The following is a 14671-nucleotide window of genomic DNA, read 5'->3' on the forward strand; positions in this document are numbered from 1 at the left end:
TAGAAACATCTAAGTGGCAATATAGCGCATGCTACTAGCATGGATACTCATGGCGACAACATGACTCTGATAAGATCTTGAAAATCAAGCACACATAAGATAGACCTACTGTCTATAAAAGGCGAGAAACATGAATCCCAAAATCATATGTGCTGCTCGATTGGGATATTGGAGTGAACCAAAACGTTCATCACACATGTTTATCGATTTGCAAGCTCCTCATCCAGTGAGGAGTGCAGGATTTGGGTTAGTTCTAGCGACGAAAGTTCATGGGAAGGAAGTGACTAGCGGTTCGGTGAGCTAATTGTGGTCATCGGAAAGAAGATGATGGAGAAGACAGTGGGATCAGAATCATGTCGATATGCTTAGAACGTTTTCGCTCATGAGTTTTGGGTTGTCCTTGTAACTCTGAAATATCACTTCAGAGAGAATATTCCATCGGGTTGTGCTTTGCAAGTTCAATTCCCGTTTGGCAAGTCTATAATGGCAGCTTAACTATCTTTCTCCACGTCCCCACGCTGGCTCCGCGTCCCCGGCAAAATGCACCTCAAAACCCCGCTCCTCCTCACCCTCCTCTTCCTCGCCGCCGGCGAGGCCGCGGCGACGACCCTAACGGCAACCCCGGCGAAGCTCACCCAATCCAACCGCGAAATCACGATCCGGTGGTCCGACCTCCCGGACCCGGACGGCCTGGACCACGTGGCGATCTACTCCCCGCCGTCCTCCAGGGACCGCGACTTCCTCGGCTACCTCTTCCTCAACGGCTCCGCCTCCTGGCGCAGCGGCCGCGGCGAGCTAGCCCTCCCGCGCCTCCCCAACCTGCGGGCGCCCTACCAGTTCCGCCTCTTCCGCTGGCCCGCCAAGGAGTACTCCTACCACCACGTTGACCACGACGGCAACCCGCTCCCCCACGGCCGCCACCGCGTCGCCGTGTCCGGCGATGTCGCGTTCGACGGCTCGGCCGCCAGGCCGGACCAGGTGCACCTCGCCTTCGCGGATGGCGTCGACGAGATGCGGGTGATGTTCGTCTGCGCGGACGCCCGGAAGAGGTCGGTGAGGTACGGGCTGGGGAAGGAGGAGGGGGAGAAGGGCTGGACGGAGGTCGGCACGGAGGTGAGGACGTACGAGCAGAAGCACATGTGCGATGCGCCGGCGAACGACAGCGTGGGCTGGAGGGATCCGGGCTTCGTTTTCGACGGCCTCATGAAGGGCTTGCAGCCTGGGAGGAAGTATTTTTACAAGGTAAATTGTGGATTGAACCTGCAAACCAGAGTACTATACTATTTTTGTTCATTTTTTTTTTAGCAATTTAGCTCTAGGATTTCAATCTGGGAGTGAGCTAGAGCATTTCCAGCTTCACATGATAGTTCAATATGTCATTATGATTTGTTGGTGACATGCTTAAGAAGGACTCACCATACAGAACATGTCGGGAGATTATTTTGTACAGCTGACTTGGTAGATTATGTGTGTTGAACTTGAACATGCAGCTAGAGTATGTCCAGTTTCAGAGAAAAATGGCCCTTATCTGCCACCTCTTGCTCTTACAGATTCTGAACTTCGGAGCATTGCTTTCTATTTTATATTAACTGTCCCAGTTTATTGTATCCAACTTTAAGAGCATCTCCACCGGCACCCCCCAAATAGTCGTCGGCAGTGGCGCCGGCACCTCCGTATGGGGGACACTGGCACTGCATCCTCTATTTGGTGGAGCTGTTCCCACACCGGCACCCCCAAACCGGCGGCCCCGATAGATGTTTTGAATTAAAATCACAAGTAAATGCATAGAAAATCGAATAAAAAGAAGAAACATTCCATTCCACAAACTAATAAATAATTGGGAACGTGGTTTACACGAAGATATAGTTTGGAACATGGTTTTCCACAAACTAATACATAGTTTGAACTTTGAACCATGGTTGACACAAATATAAAACATTGCAAAAAAACTAAACCTAACTAGGCCGGTCATTGCAGGTTTCGTGTGTTCGCTGCCAAGAAAGAACACTCGAGGGCACACCCAGTCACCCAAACTGGAAAATCCAGCTGGTGAGGGTGCCCCTGTTGGTTCTTTCGAGGATGAACATCCAAAAACATGCGTGCCGATATTCGCTGTGAAGAAACAACACAATCGTCGTCCTCCTCGGCGCTGTCGCTGTGGTAGTGGCGGCGGTAACGGGTCTCGTCGAACACCTTGACGATCATGTCCCTCTCACCAAAGTAGGAGAACATGAGCATGAAGTCGGCTTCGAGGCGGTGGTAGCGCGCGAACTTCTCCCAGCTGATGTGGAGGTACATCTTGCCGCGCGTCGTAGATCACGTCCACGATCCACCGGCAGCAGCCGCGGGCAGCCTCCCGCAGATGTAGCGAGCCCGGGCGCCCGTCGCCGGCGACGAAGTCGGCGAAGGTGCCCGACAGCCTCTGGATGGCGTGTGGGTCGCCCTTGAGGACGACGACGAACTCGAACTCGAACAACACGGCCCCTCCTCGTCCATGTCCGACGATGAAGACGACGGCGTCGCAGGCGACGGCGAGCGTGCAGCTCTGCCACGACCACGGCCGCGACCTCGGCTTCGACCAGACATGGCGTCGTCTCTTCAGATGGTGGCGGCTAGGGTTGGGGAGAGAGGCGCTAGGGTTTGTGTGTGAGAGGGACGATGAGAGGCGGCCCTTTTTATAGGCCGGAGCGAGGCGGGGGAGCGGTGGCGCTCATTAACACTGACACGAAGAGCAAGGCGCGCGCGACGGGACGGTTCGCTGCGCCTCTGCGGAAACTGCACCGCCGCTGCGCCCCAATAACTCCTGTCGCGAGGTAGGCGAGGTAGGCGACGGTTAGGTTAAAATTGAATGAGCCGTTGATGCGTCGGCCCCGCCACTAGGCGTCGACTTTTGGGGTGTGTGGCTAATAGGCGGCTCCCACGCCCAAAATTTTCAGCCTCGCGAGGCACCGGCGCGCCCGATTCGCGCCCTTGGCGAAAGGGGCCGGCACGGGGTTGCCGGCGATTCTATTGGGCTCGAAAATTGGCGGACGCGCAAGTGCGAGCCCATTTTCACTCCTGGCCCCCAAATCGCTATCGTGGCTGCTATGGGGGGCGCCGGTGGAGATGCTCTAAGAGTTATATGTGTGAATGTTCCTTTTTTCTACTGAAGCTTTGATACGTTGCTACAAAAAGTCAATGTGCAGTTCTGTAATTTGTATGTTCTGAATCTGTGTATTTAAGATGTGCTCTTTGGAATTCGTATGATGCTAATTTGTCAACAGATACATTGATTTTGAATATAATTTTTTTAACATGATTTCAAGTGATATGCTAGTGAGTTCTAGGCTGAATTTATACTTGCGTTAAAGACTATTTCAGTTCTTTTTTAACATTGTCTCTTTTAAGTAGTATTTACATAGAATTAGTTTCGAGGGTCTAACTGTGGTTCGCAGGTTCAGGGTTGCAGTAGCTTAATGGGTAGTTAAAATGATGGTGGTTTTCTGCAATTATCTGTAGGTCTTTGTAGGATGTGTTAAACAAGAGACCTGAAACGGTTAGAAGAGGTTGTATTTCTCTGCTTAACGTCTATGTTCAGTTAAAATAAGCTCGCTGAACTGTAGAATAGCTATACTATGGCACAGATTGTCATTCATATTCTCCAATAGCAACAAACACTTATGTACATATATATTTTCTGTTTAGCTAACTGAACTATTTTTGGTAGGTTGGTAGTGACTTGGGAGGATGGAGTGAGACATACAGCTTTATTTCACGTGACAGTGAGGCCAACGAGACCATTGCTTTCCTCCTTGGTGATATGGGCACTTATGTACCTTATAACACCTACATCCGGACACAAGATGAGAGCTTGTCAACTGTAAAATGGATCCTTCGCGATATTGAAGCTCTTGGAGATAAACCTGCATTTATTTCGCATGTTGGGGACATCAGTTACGCCAGAGGCTATTCTTGGGTATGGGACCATTTCTTCAGCCAGATTGAGCCTATTGCAGCCAGTACTCCATACCATGTCTGCATAGGAAATCATGAGTATGATTGGCCTTCACAACCTTGGAAACCATCGTGGTCTACATATGGAAAGGATGGTGGAGGTGAATGTGGAATACCGTACAGTGTCAAGTTCAGAATGCCCGGAAATTCTATTCTACCTACTGGCAATGGAGCTCCAGATACACGCAATCTCTATTACTCATTCGATTCAGGAGTTGTTCATTTCGTGTACATGTCAACTGAAACTAATTTCGTTCAGGGCAGCGATCAACACAATTTCCTAAAAGCTGACCTGGAGAAGGTTAATCGAAGTAGAACTCCGTTTGTTGTGTTTCAGGGCCACCGGCCCATGTATACCACAAGCGACGAAACCCGAGATTTTGCCATGAGACAGCAGATGGTCCAGCATCTTGAACCGCTATTGGTGACATACAATGTGACCCTTGCACTGTGGGGACATGTCCACAGGTACGAGAGGTTCTGCCCCATCAAGAACTTGCAGTGTCTGAACACATCATCAAGCTTCGTATACCCTGGTGCCCCTGTTCATGTTGTGATCGGGATGGGCGGTCAAGATTGGCAACCCATCTGGCAACCAAGGACTGATCACCCTGATGTTCCTATCTATCCACAGCCTGGGATCTCCATGTACCGTGGTGGTGAGTTTGGGTACACAAAACTCGTAGCTACAAGGGAAAAGCTGACATTGACATACTTGGGGAACCATGACGGTCAAGTTCATGACATGGTGGAGATATTCTCTGAACAAACATCTGGTGAAGATAGCGCCGCTAAGGCGGTTGTTGGAACAAAACTTGGTTCAGCGGCCAGCACCAAGTTGAAGATTTCCCCGTTATACTTGGAAATTGGAGGTAGTGTGATGTTGGCCCTGATACTTGGTTTTGCTTTTGGATTTCTCGTCAGAAAGAAGAGAGAAGCTGCACAATGGACTCCGGTGAAGAATGATGAATCCTAAGGATCACAGATCTTGTCCTTTCAGATACAGTTTCTTTGATATGAATTGGACCGCCGCTCAACATCGTAATGTCATTTGTCCAACTTTATTTAGGTTATGTATTGCTGTGCATCCTAGCATACATTTTATGCAGTTCTGATGCCGCTGCGTGTGTATATGCCAGGCCTAGGCAACCCAGCTTTCACCCTCCAGTGTACAATAGTCATTTAAAATAAGTGTCACGCACGATATTCACATTATATAGTACTGTTGGTTAGTGAGAGTAGTTTACCTGTACCATACTGTAACACGACTGATTCATTTGTCATTCCTGTAACTGTAGTTGTTCTTTATGTCGATTGGTTCATCTCTTAATAGTATTTTTCTTTGATACTGAAGCGAGACAGAGATCTTTCAACAACAAAAAAAGCCCGACAGTCGGGCTTATAAATCAGGTCCGAGCCTGGTCCAGCCGAACTCATACCTAAATCATGCATTTTGTACGCCTGAGCCTGGCCTGGCCTGACGTTTGGGCTTGAAATTCAGGACCGGCCTGAGATTTTTTGGCCGGGGTGGGTCGGGCCATCTGGTCTGGGCTACCTATGTACAGGTCTGGATTAAGCTGAAGAGGATGAGCACTTGCTGAAAGACAAAGTTGTCGGGCCGAAGCTCACCCTAGAGCTCGGGCACCCCAGCAAGCATTGCACACCGCCGAGACTACTACCCCAACACGGGGCATCGCCACCAAGAATCGAATGCAATTGCCCATGCACTGCCTCTGGCAAGCACAAACATGTAAAACCCAATAGAGGAATGCTGGGATGCGGAGCAAAGTAAGCACTGCAACTGCACCACATCACCTTGGGAGAGCCGCAATTAGTGAGCTCCAAGGTGGCATCTTCAACAGGATCATGACACAAGAGCTCCTTCATCTACACAGGGTACCGATCGTCGCCGGAGCGACACACGGATCACCGTCACAACACAGGACTCGCCAGCACCATGCCATCCACGCGATTTAAGTGCGTTGTTGCTCAAAACTCCTGGTCTGTCATTTTCTGAATTCTTTGCAGTTAGAATTGGAGACTCTTTCGAATCTGTAGCTAGATACTGGGTTTGTAACAATAAAAATGCTGCTTTGAATACTATCTACTTTGTTGTCATGTGGACGCTGTGGAAACACGGGAATGACTTGGTCTTTAATGGTGTTTTGTGGACAAACATTGAACAGGTCTGGAGAAAGCTCCTGATCACACTTCAAAGATGAAAGATGGAAGATTCTGTTGCAAGATCAGAACTGGAGAGGGTGGAGGACTCTGCGGTCTCCTGAGGCACAAGCTGCCGTCTCCCCTCTCTCTGGATTGTGGCTGAAGCCAAACCAAAACCTTCTGGGTTCCTCCCCTGCTGACATCCTGGGTGCTCTTTTTTTGAGTGTTCACCGGGGAGAGCAACGCTCTCACCTGAATATATTTCTCATTTTTTTGTCACAAAGACAGGGGTGAAAGACCCCAGGTTTTTGGGCAGAAGATTTACATGGGGAGGGGAGACCCATCCAACGCAGGGGGATGGCCTCAGGAAGTTACAATCGTACAGGAGGAAGGTAGGTGAGCCACAGATCGACGTCGGCGCGGTGGTCAAGGGGGAGCCGAGCCCGCCAGAGAGTAGCGTCATCACGGCAGCGCTTGCGAATCCAGGAGAGCGAGGGGGAGAGCCCTTCGAAGACGACGCTGTTCCTGTGTTTCCATAAGTGCCAGAAGCACAGTAGGCGCAGAGTTGAGGCCGAGCGGGCAGGAGCAGTGGTCGGCAACGGGCAGCCCGGGGCCACGGCAAGCTACCTGAGCCTCCTCTGGGTGCTCTGAAAATCACAGATGATGACAGCGGCTACCTGAGCTCACACTTACTGACTTACGCAGTACCACCATCTGGGGCTCGAAGATGCTCAGCCCAGCCTTGCCGCTTGATCCTGGGTGCTGGTCTCCCGCTCTTGCCAAACCACTGAACCACCCTGGAGCTGTCGACTCAGGCACGAGGCACCCCTCGAAATTGTGCAGCGGTGATAGAAAGATATCTTCTGTCGCGCTGTTCTTCTCACCTGCTCCCTGGGAATGTTCCCTTTCCTTTTCCTGAACTTGCAGTGTTTTTATGTTTTCAGTTAGTCCAGAAAGACACTAGGTGTTGTCCAGTGCGTGAGGTTTTTGATTTTATTTCCTGTAAGAATAAGAACTATTGGTTTCATGTTTGTAATGAAACCGGGGAGGGGCTCCCTCACATGTCTCTTGTTTCGTTGGTCATATGTTTCTTTAAACCGTAGGTCTTGTAACAAGGTTTTAGTTCCCGATAAAAAGGTTCATGAGGGATTCAGATTCCTGGATACCGCGATTGCAAGAAAATCCCGACCACTTATTGGATAAATTTGGAAATCAAAATTTGAATTCAAATTTCTCGGTATGATCATTTATCGAGGTTTCTCAATAAAACATGTTGAGTAACATATTGTATAGGTATAGGTCCCCGTGTTTTCTCAGGGTTGTACCTGTAATTGTACATGTGTCCGCCTATATATATATGAGCAGCCGGCCCTATTGGTGTTGTGCAATCTCCAATAACTCTTATACATGGTATCAGAGACCCTTCGGGTTCTGATCTAGCCGCCGCCCTCTTCCCCTAGGGGCGCCGCCGGCCACCTCTTCCCAGCCCTAGCCGCCGCCCTCCTCTCCCCTTGGGCGCCGCCGCCCTCCTCTCCCCTTGGGCGCCGCCGCCCCTCCCCACCCCCGGGCGCCGCCGGCCCCCCATCTCCCACCGCCGCCTCTCCCCACCCCAACCCTAGCCCTAGCCGCTTTCGCCTCCTAACACCACCACCGCTTCCGCCATGGACCGCTTCGACTCCTCCGGCTCCGACTTCAACTCCTCCGGCTCCGGCAGCACCAACCCCTTCGCCGGCCCCTCCGTCGCCGTCATCCGCGACATCCCCATCGCCGAGCGCGTGCCGGTGAAGCTCTCCACCACCGCTGCCAACTTCTTCCCGTGGAAGACGTACTTCGGGCTGCTCTTCCGCGAGTATGATCTCCTCGATCACGTCGACGGCATGATCGACCTCCTCGCCATGCCGCACGACCCCGAGTGGCTCGCCATCGACGCCACCATCATCCGCTGCTTCTACCAGACCGTCTCCAACGACATCTTTCGCACCGTCGTCCGCGACGGCGACTCCGCCCACACGGTCTGGGCTAAGATTATCGGCCTCTTCACCGACAACAAAATCCAGCGGGTCACCTTCCTCCAGCAGGAGTTCTTCGGCACCCACCAGAATGACTTGTCTCTCGACGACTACGCCCTCAAGCTGAAGAGTCTCTCCGACGAGCTCCGTGACTTGGAGTTTCCGATCGATGACAAGATCATGCTCTCCACCCTGTCGGCGGGTCTCGGCGAGGATCTCAGCAACGCCGCCTCCAATCTCACGCTCCTCACCACGCCCACCTTCGAGCAGGCCGTGGCCTACCTACGCCTCGAGGAGCGGCGCCTCAAGCATCTCCGGGCTCGGGCGGCTCACACCGCCTTCGTCGCCGGCTTCTCCCGTGCGCTTCGACTCCCGCGCCTCGCGCACCCGCGCCTCGCCCCACAGGTCCGCCGTCGGGCTTCCCTGCAGCCGGTCACCAGGCCGGCCAGACCGGCCCCTGGACCGGCCCGTCCGGTCAACAGGCCGGCCAGACCGGGCCGTGGACCGGCCATGCCGGCGCCCAAGCCGGTCAGACCGGCACCTGGACCGGGCAGGCGGCTCCTTCTGGCGGTGGTCGCCGCGGCCGTCGTCGCCGTGGCGGTGGTGGCAACGGCGGTGGCAATGCTGGTGCCAACGTCCCTGCGCCTCGTCCACCTCAGCACACCGCCCCTCCGCCATGGACCGCCGGTCACAATCTGTGGACCGGGGTCGTTCACGCCTACTCCATGCCCGTGCCGCGCGCCCCCTACCCGGGCATCATGGGGCCGCGTCCATCCACCCACCAGGCGTTCTACGCGACGCCCCAGCCCGCCCCGGCCTACGCCGCCCCCCCGGGCGCGACCCCGTGGGATCCCGCGCTCCTGACCGCCCTCCAGAGCGCCCCCTCCGCTGGGGCGTATGGTGGCGGTGGCGACTGGTTCATGGACACTAGCGCTTCCGCGCATATGGTTGCGCACCGCGGTAACCTCTCATTTTCTACACCCGCTTCCACTTCCTCTCGCATCATCGTTGGCAACGGTCATGCTCTTCCCATTACTCACACTGGTTCTGTCTCTTTTCCTTCCACTTCCACTCCTCTCTCTCTCCAGAACGTTCTTGTTTCTCCTAACTTGATTAAAAATCTTGTTTCCGTTAAGTCTTTCTGTCGTGATAACCCTGTGACTGTGGAATTTGACGCTTTTGGTTTCTCTGTCAAGGATGGTCGTACCTGGATGCTCCTCCACCGATGTGACAGCCCCGGCGATCTCTACCCCGTTGGCGCGGCCTCCACCACCACCTGCCGCCCACTCGCCTTCTCCGCCGGTGTCGACCTTTGGCACGCCCGTCTTGGCCATCCTAGCTCCGCCGCTCTGCATCAAATAATGCAAGGCTTCTCCTTTACTTGTAATAAAACGGATGCCCACTCTTGTGAAGCATGTCGTCTAGGCAAACATGTTCGCCTTCCATTTAGTTCCTCCTCCACAGTCGCGTCTTTTCCGTTTCAACTTATTCATAGTGATGTTTGGACCTCGCCGGTTCCGAGTAATTCTGGTAATAATTATTATCTTGTGATTCTGATGATTACTCGCACTTTGTATGGACTTTTCCCCTTCGCCGTAAATCAGATGTTGCCGCCACCCTCACCGCCTTCTTCGCCTTCGTCTCCACTCAGTTCGGTCGCCCCATCCACGCCTTACAAACCGACAACGGCAAGGAGTTCGACAACATCACCATTCGCTCACTTCTCGCCACCCACGGCGCCGTCTTCCGCCTCACGTGTCCATACACTTCTTCACAGAACGGCCGTGCCGAACGGATGCTTCGTACCCTCAACGACTGCATCCGCACCCTTCTATTCCACGCCTCCATGCCCTCGCGATTCTGGCCGGATGCCCTCGCCACGGCGACTCTTCTCGTCAACATCTGCCTGTGTCGTGTGCGTTGGTCCTACACGCTGCATCACCTCCTCTACGGTGCGCCGCCCATCTATGATGACCTTCGCATCTTCGGCTGCCGGTGTTATCCTAACACTGCTGCAACCGCCGCGCATAAGCTTGCGCCGCGCTCTCTCCCTTGTGTGTTTCTCGGCTACCCCGCCAACACCAAGGGCTACCGCTGTTACGACCCGGTCTCCCATCGTGTCCTCACTTCCCGGCACGTGTACTTTGATGAGTTGGTTTTTCCGTTTCAGCAGGACTCTTGGCGACACCTCCGACGACGCCCCCGGCGCCTGCTGGCCCTCTTGCGGCCGCGCGCCGACGACTGACCGCGGCGGCCCCCTGTGCGTCGGCCCCGCCTGGTCCCTCGGCGTCTCCCTCTGCGCCGGCCCCGCCTGGTCCCTCGGCGTCTCCGTCGCCCGCGGCGCCCCCGGCGCCCCGTCGCCCGCGACGTCCCCTTCGGCCGCCTCCTCGTCGGCTGCCTCGTCGCCCATCGCTGCGGCCCCTGAGCCCATGCTCACCCGCGCCCATGCGGGCGTGCGACGGTCATCTACACGCTACCCCGCCGACCAGTACGTCTGCACGGCGTCTCCGTCCACCGCGTCTGCCTTCTGGGCCAGCGGCAACAGCATATTGCCGCACGACGGTGGCGTACCTTCCAGCAGCCGACCCGGCCCAGAACCCGGTCGGACCTGCCAGGCGACCGGCCGGCCCGGTCCAAACCGGCCCTCTGACTTGTGCCAATTGGAGTGGTATCCAGGGGCCTCCGCCCCCTAGCCCGGTCTGCCGCCGGTTCAAGCCGGCCTCCCAACCGGACCGTCCGGTCAGCAGGCCGGTCCAACCGGTCCCCCAGCCAGCCCGTCCGGTCAACCGGCCGGTTCAACCGGCACTGCGACCGGCCCGGCGACCGCTGCTGCATCCTCCTCCGCTCCTTCGCCGGTGCCCACCTCGGCTCGCGCCGCCTTGCGCGACCCACATTGGCGCGCTGCCATGCAGGAGGAGTACGACGCGCTGCAGCGCAACCGGACCTGGGAGATGGTTCCCCGGCCCCCTCGCGCCAACGTCATCACCGGCAAATGGGTCTTCAAGCACAAGCTCGGTTCCGACGGTACTCTTGAGCGCTACAAGGCGCGCTGGGTCGTGCGCGGCTTTCGGCAACACGCTGGTGTTGACTTCACGGATACGTTTGCCCCGGTTGTCAAACCGGGCACGATCCGCACGGTGTTGCACCTTGCCACCTCTCGCGCGTGGCCGGTGCACCAGATGGACGTCTCCAACGCCTTCCTCCATGGCCATTTGCAGGAGCAGGTGTACTGTCAGCAGCCTATCGGCTTCGTCGACACCGAGCGCCCCGATGACGTGTGCTTGCTCTCTCGGTCCTTGTATGGACTGAAGCAGGCGCCCCGCGCCAGGTACCCAGCGCATCGCCGGCTTCCTGCATCAGCTTGGCTTCCATTCCACGCGTTCGGATGCGTCGCTGTTTGTCTACCGGACTGGCAACGACGTGGCCTACCTACTGCTGTACGTCGACGACATCATCCTGACGGCCTCCACTGCTGGGCTTCTTCGACAGCTCACCGACAGTCTTCGCGCTGAGTTCGCGCTGAAGGTGTAGGATAACGTTGCATAGAAAACAAAAATTTTCCTACCGCGAACACGCAATCCAAGCCAAGATGCAATCTAGAAGACGGTAGCAACGAGGGGGTATCGAGTCTCACCCTTGAAGAGATTCCAAAGCCTACAAGATGAGGCTCTTGTTGCTGCGGTAGACGTTCACTTGCCGCTTGCAAAAGCGCGTAGAAGATCTTGATCACGATCGGTTCCGGTGCCACGAACGGGCAGCACCTCCGTACTCGGTCACACGTTCGGTTGTTGATGAAGACGACGTCCACCTCCCCGTTCCGGCGGGCAGCGGAAGTAGTAGCTCCTCTTGAATCCGACAGCACGACGGCGTGGTGTCGGTGGTGGTGGAGAAGTCCGGCGGAGCTTCGCTAAGCGTGCGGGAAGTGGAGGAGCGGGGCGGCTAGGGTTTGGGGAGAGGGGGGCGCCGGCCACTATAGGGGTGCGGCCACCTTGGTGGTGTTTGAGGTGGCCGGCCCCCTCCCCCTTGGCCCTCTTTATATAGGTGGAACCCCAAGAGGTGGTGTCTAAGTCTTCGAATAAGACCCGAACCAAAAACCTTCCATAGGAGGGGGGAAACCTAGCCAAGCTAGGACTCCCACCAAGGTGGGAGTTCCACCTCCCATGTGGGGGGGTGGCCGGCCCCCTAAGGGGGAGTCCACTTGGGACTCCACCCCCACTAGGGTTGGCCGGCCATGGAGGTGGAGTCCCATGTGGACTCCACCTTCCTTGGTGGTTTCTTCCGGACTTTTCTAGAACCTTCTAGAACCTTCCATAGAACCTTCCGCGTCATTTTATTCACATAAAATGACATCCTATATATGAATCTTATTCTCCGGACCATTCCGAACTCCTCGTGATGTCCGGGATCACATCCGGGACTTCGAACAAATATTCCAACTCCATTCCATATTCAAGAACTACCATTTCAACATCCAACTTTAAGTGTGTCACCCTACGGTTCGTGAATTATGCGGACATGGTTGAGTACTCACTCCGACCAATAACCAATAGCGGGATCTGGAGATCCATAATGGCTCCCGCATATTCAACGATGACTTTAGTGATCGAATGAACCATTCACATATATTACCAATTCCCTTTGTCTCGCGATATTTTACTTGTCCGAGGTTTGATCTTCGGTATCACTCTATACCTTGTTCAACCTCGTCTCTCGACAAGTACTCTTTACTCGTACCGTGGTATGTGGTCTCTTATGAACTCATTCATATGCTTGCAAGACATTAGACGACATTCCACCGAGAGGGCCCAGAGTATATCTATCCGTCATCGGGATGGACAAATCTCACCGTTGATCCATATGCCTCAACTCATACTTTCCGGATACTTAATCCCACCTTTATAGCCACCCATTTACGCGAGTGGTGTTTGGTGTAATCAAAGTACCTTTCCGGTATAAGTGATTTACATGATCTCATGGTCATAAGGACTAGGCAACTATGTATCGAAAGCTTATAGCAAATAACTTAATGACGAGATCTTATGCTACGCTTAATTGGGTGTGTCCATTACATCATTCATATAATGATATAACCTTGTTATTAATAACATCCAATGTTCATGATTATGAAACTAATCATCCATTAATCAACAAGCTAGTTTAAGAGGCATACTAGGGACTTCTTGTTGTCTACATATCACACATGTACTAATGTTTCGGTTAATACAATTATAGCATGACATATAAACATTTATCATAAACATAGAGATATAAATAATAACCACTTTTATTATTGCCTCTAGGGCATATCTCCTTCAGTCTCCCACTTGCACTAGAGTCAATAATCTAGATTACATTGTAATATACCTAACACCCATGGCATTCTGGTGTTGGTCATGCTTTGCCCTAGGGAGAGCTTTAGTCAACGGATCTGCTACATTCAGATCAGTGTGTACTTTGCAAATCTTTACTTTTCCATCTTCGATGTACTCGCGAATCGAGTGGTAACGCAGCTTGATATGCTTCAGCCTCTTGGGTGACCTTGGCTCTTGTGCATTGGCGATGGCACCCATGTTATCACAAGTAAATGATTAATGGGTCCAATGCACTAGGAACCACACCGAGCTCTACAATGAACCTCTTCATCCATACCGCTTCGATGAAGCCTCCGAAGCCGCTATGTACTCGATTCCGTTGAAGACTTCGCCACCGTGCACTCGCTTCGAGCTTGCCCAGCTTATCGCAGCACCATTCAATATAAACACGTACCCGGACCGTGACTTAGAGTCATCGGGATCGGTGTTCCAACTTGCATCGGTGTAACCATTTACAACGAGCTCTTGGTCACCTCCATAACAAAGAAACATATCCTTAGTTCTTTTCAAGTACTTTAGGATATTCTTGACCGCTGTCCAGTTGTTCCATTCCTGGATCACTTTGATATCTCGCTAGTCAAACTAACGAGCATGTGCTATATCCGGTCTAGTACATAGCATGGCATACATGATAGATCCTATCGCCGAGGCATAGGGGATATTACTCATCCTTTCTCTTTCTTCTGCCGTAGCCGGTCCTTGAGTCTTACTCAAGACCTTGCTCGGTAACATAGGTAAGAACCCTTTCTTACTTTCGTCCATTCTAAATTTCTTTAGAATCTTGTCCGGATATGTACTCGCGATAGCCCTATTAGGCGTCTTGATCTATCTCTATAAATCTTGATGCCTAATATATACGATGCTTCACCAAGGTCTTTCATTGAAAAACTATTATTCAAATAACCTTTTACACTGCTTAATAGTTCTATATCATTCCCAATTAATAATATGTCATCTACATATAATATCAGGAATGCTACAGAGCTCCCACTCACTTTCTTGTAAATACAGAGCCTCTCCATGACACTCGTATAAACCCAAAGTCTTTGATCACCTTATCAAAGCGTCGGTTCCAACTTCTTGATGCTTGCTTCGGTCCATAGATTGAACGCTGAAGTTTGCATACTTTGTCAG

The 14671-nt window shown here is 53.1% G+C and overlaps 1 protein-coding gene across 1 annotated transcript; it reads left to right on the forward strand.

Annotated features, from left to right (window-relative positions):
* Positions 1-506: 506 nt before the first annotated feature.
* LOC124673999 (probable inactive purple acid phosphatase 2) lies at positions 507-5301 on the forward strand. Its single transcript, XM_047210043.1, has 2 exons — positions 507-1242; positions 3707-5301. Exons 1-2 carry the CDS (start codon positions 541-543, stop codon positions 4967-4969), a joined length of 1965 nt encoding a protein of 654 aa, XP_047065999.1. The 5' UTR covers positions 507-540; the 3' UTR covers positions 4970-5301.
* The last annotated feature ends 9370 nt before the right edge of the window (positions 5302-14671 follow it).

Source organism: Lolium rigidum, chromosome 7 (genome assembly GCF_022539505.1).
Source record: "Lolium rigidum isolate FL_2022 chromosome 7, APGP_CSIRO_Lrig_0.1, whole genome shotgun sequence".
Lineage (NCBI taxonomy): Eukaryota > Viridiplantae > Streptophyta > Magnoliopsida > Poales > Poaceae > Lolium > Lolium rigidum.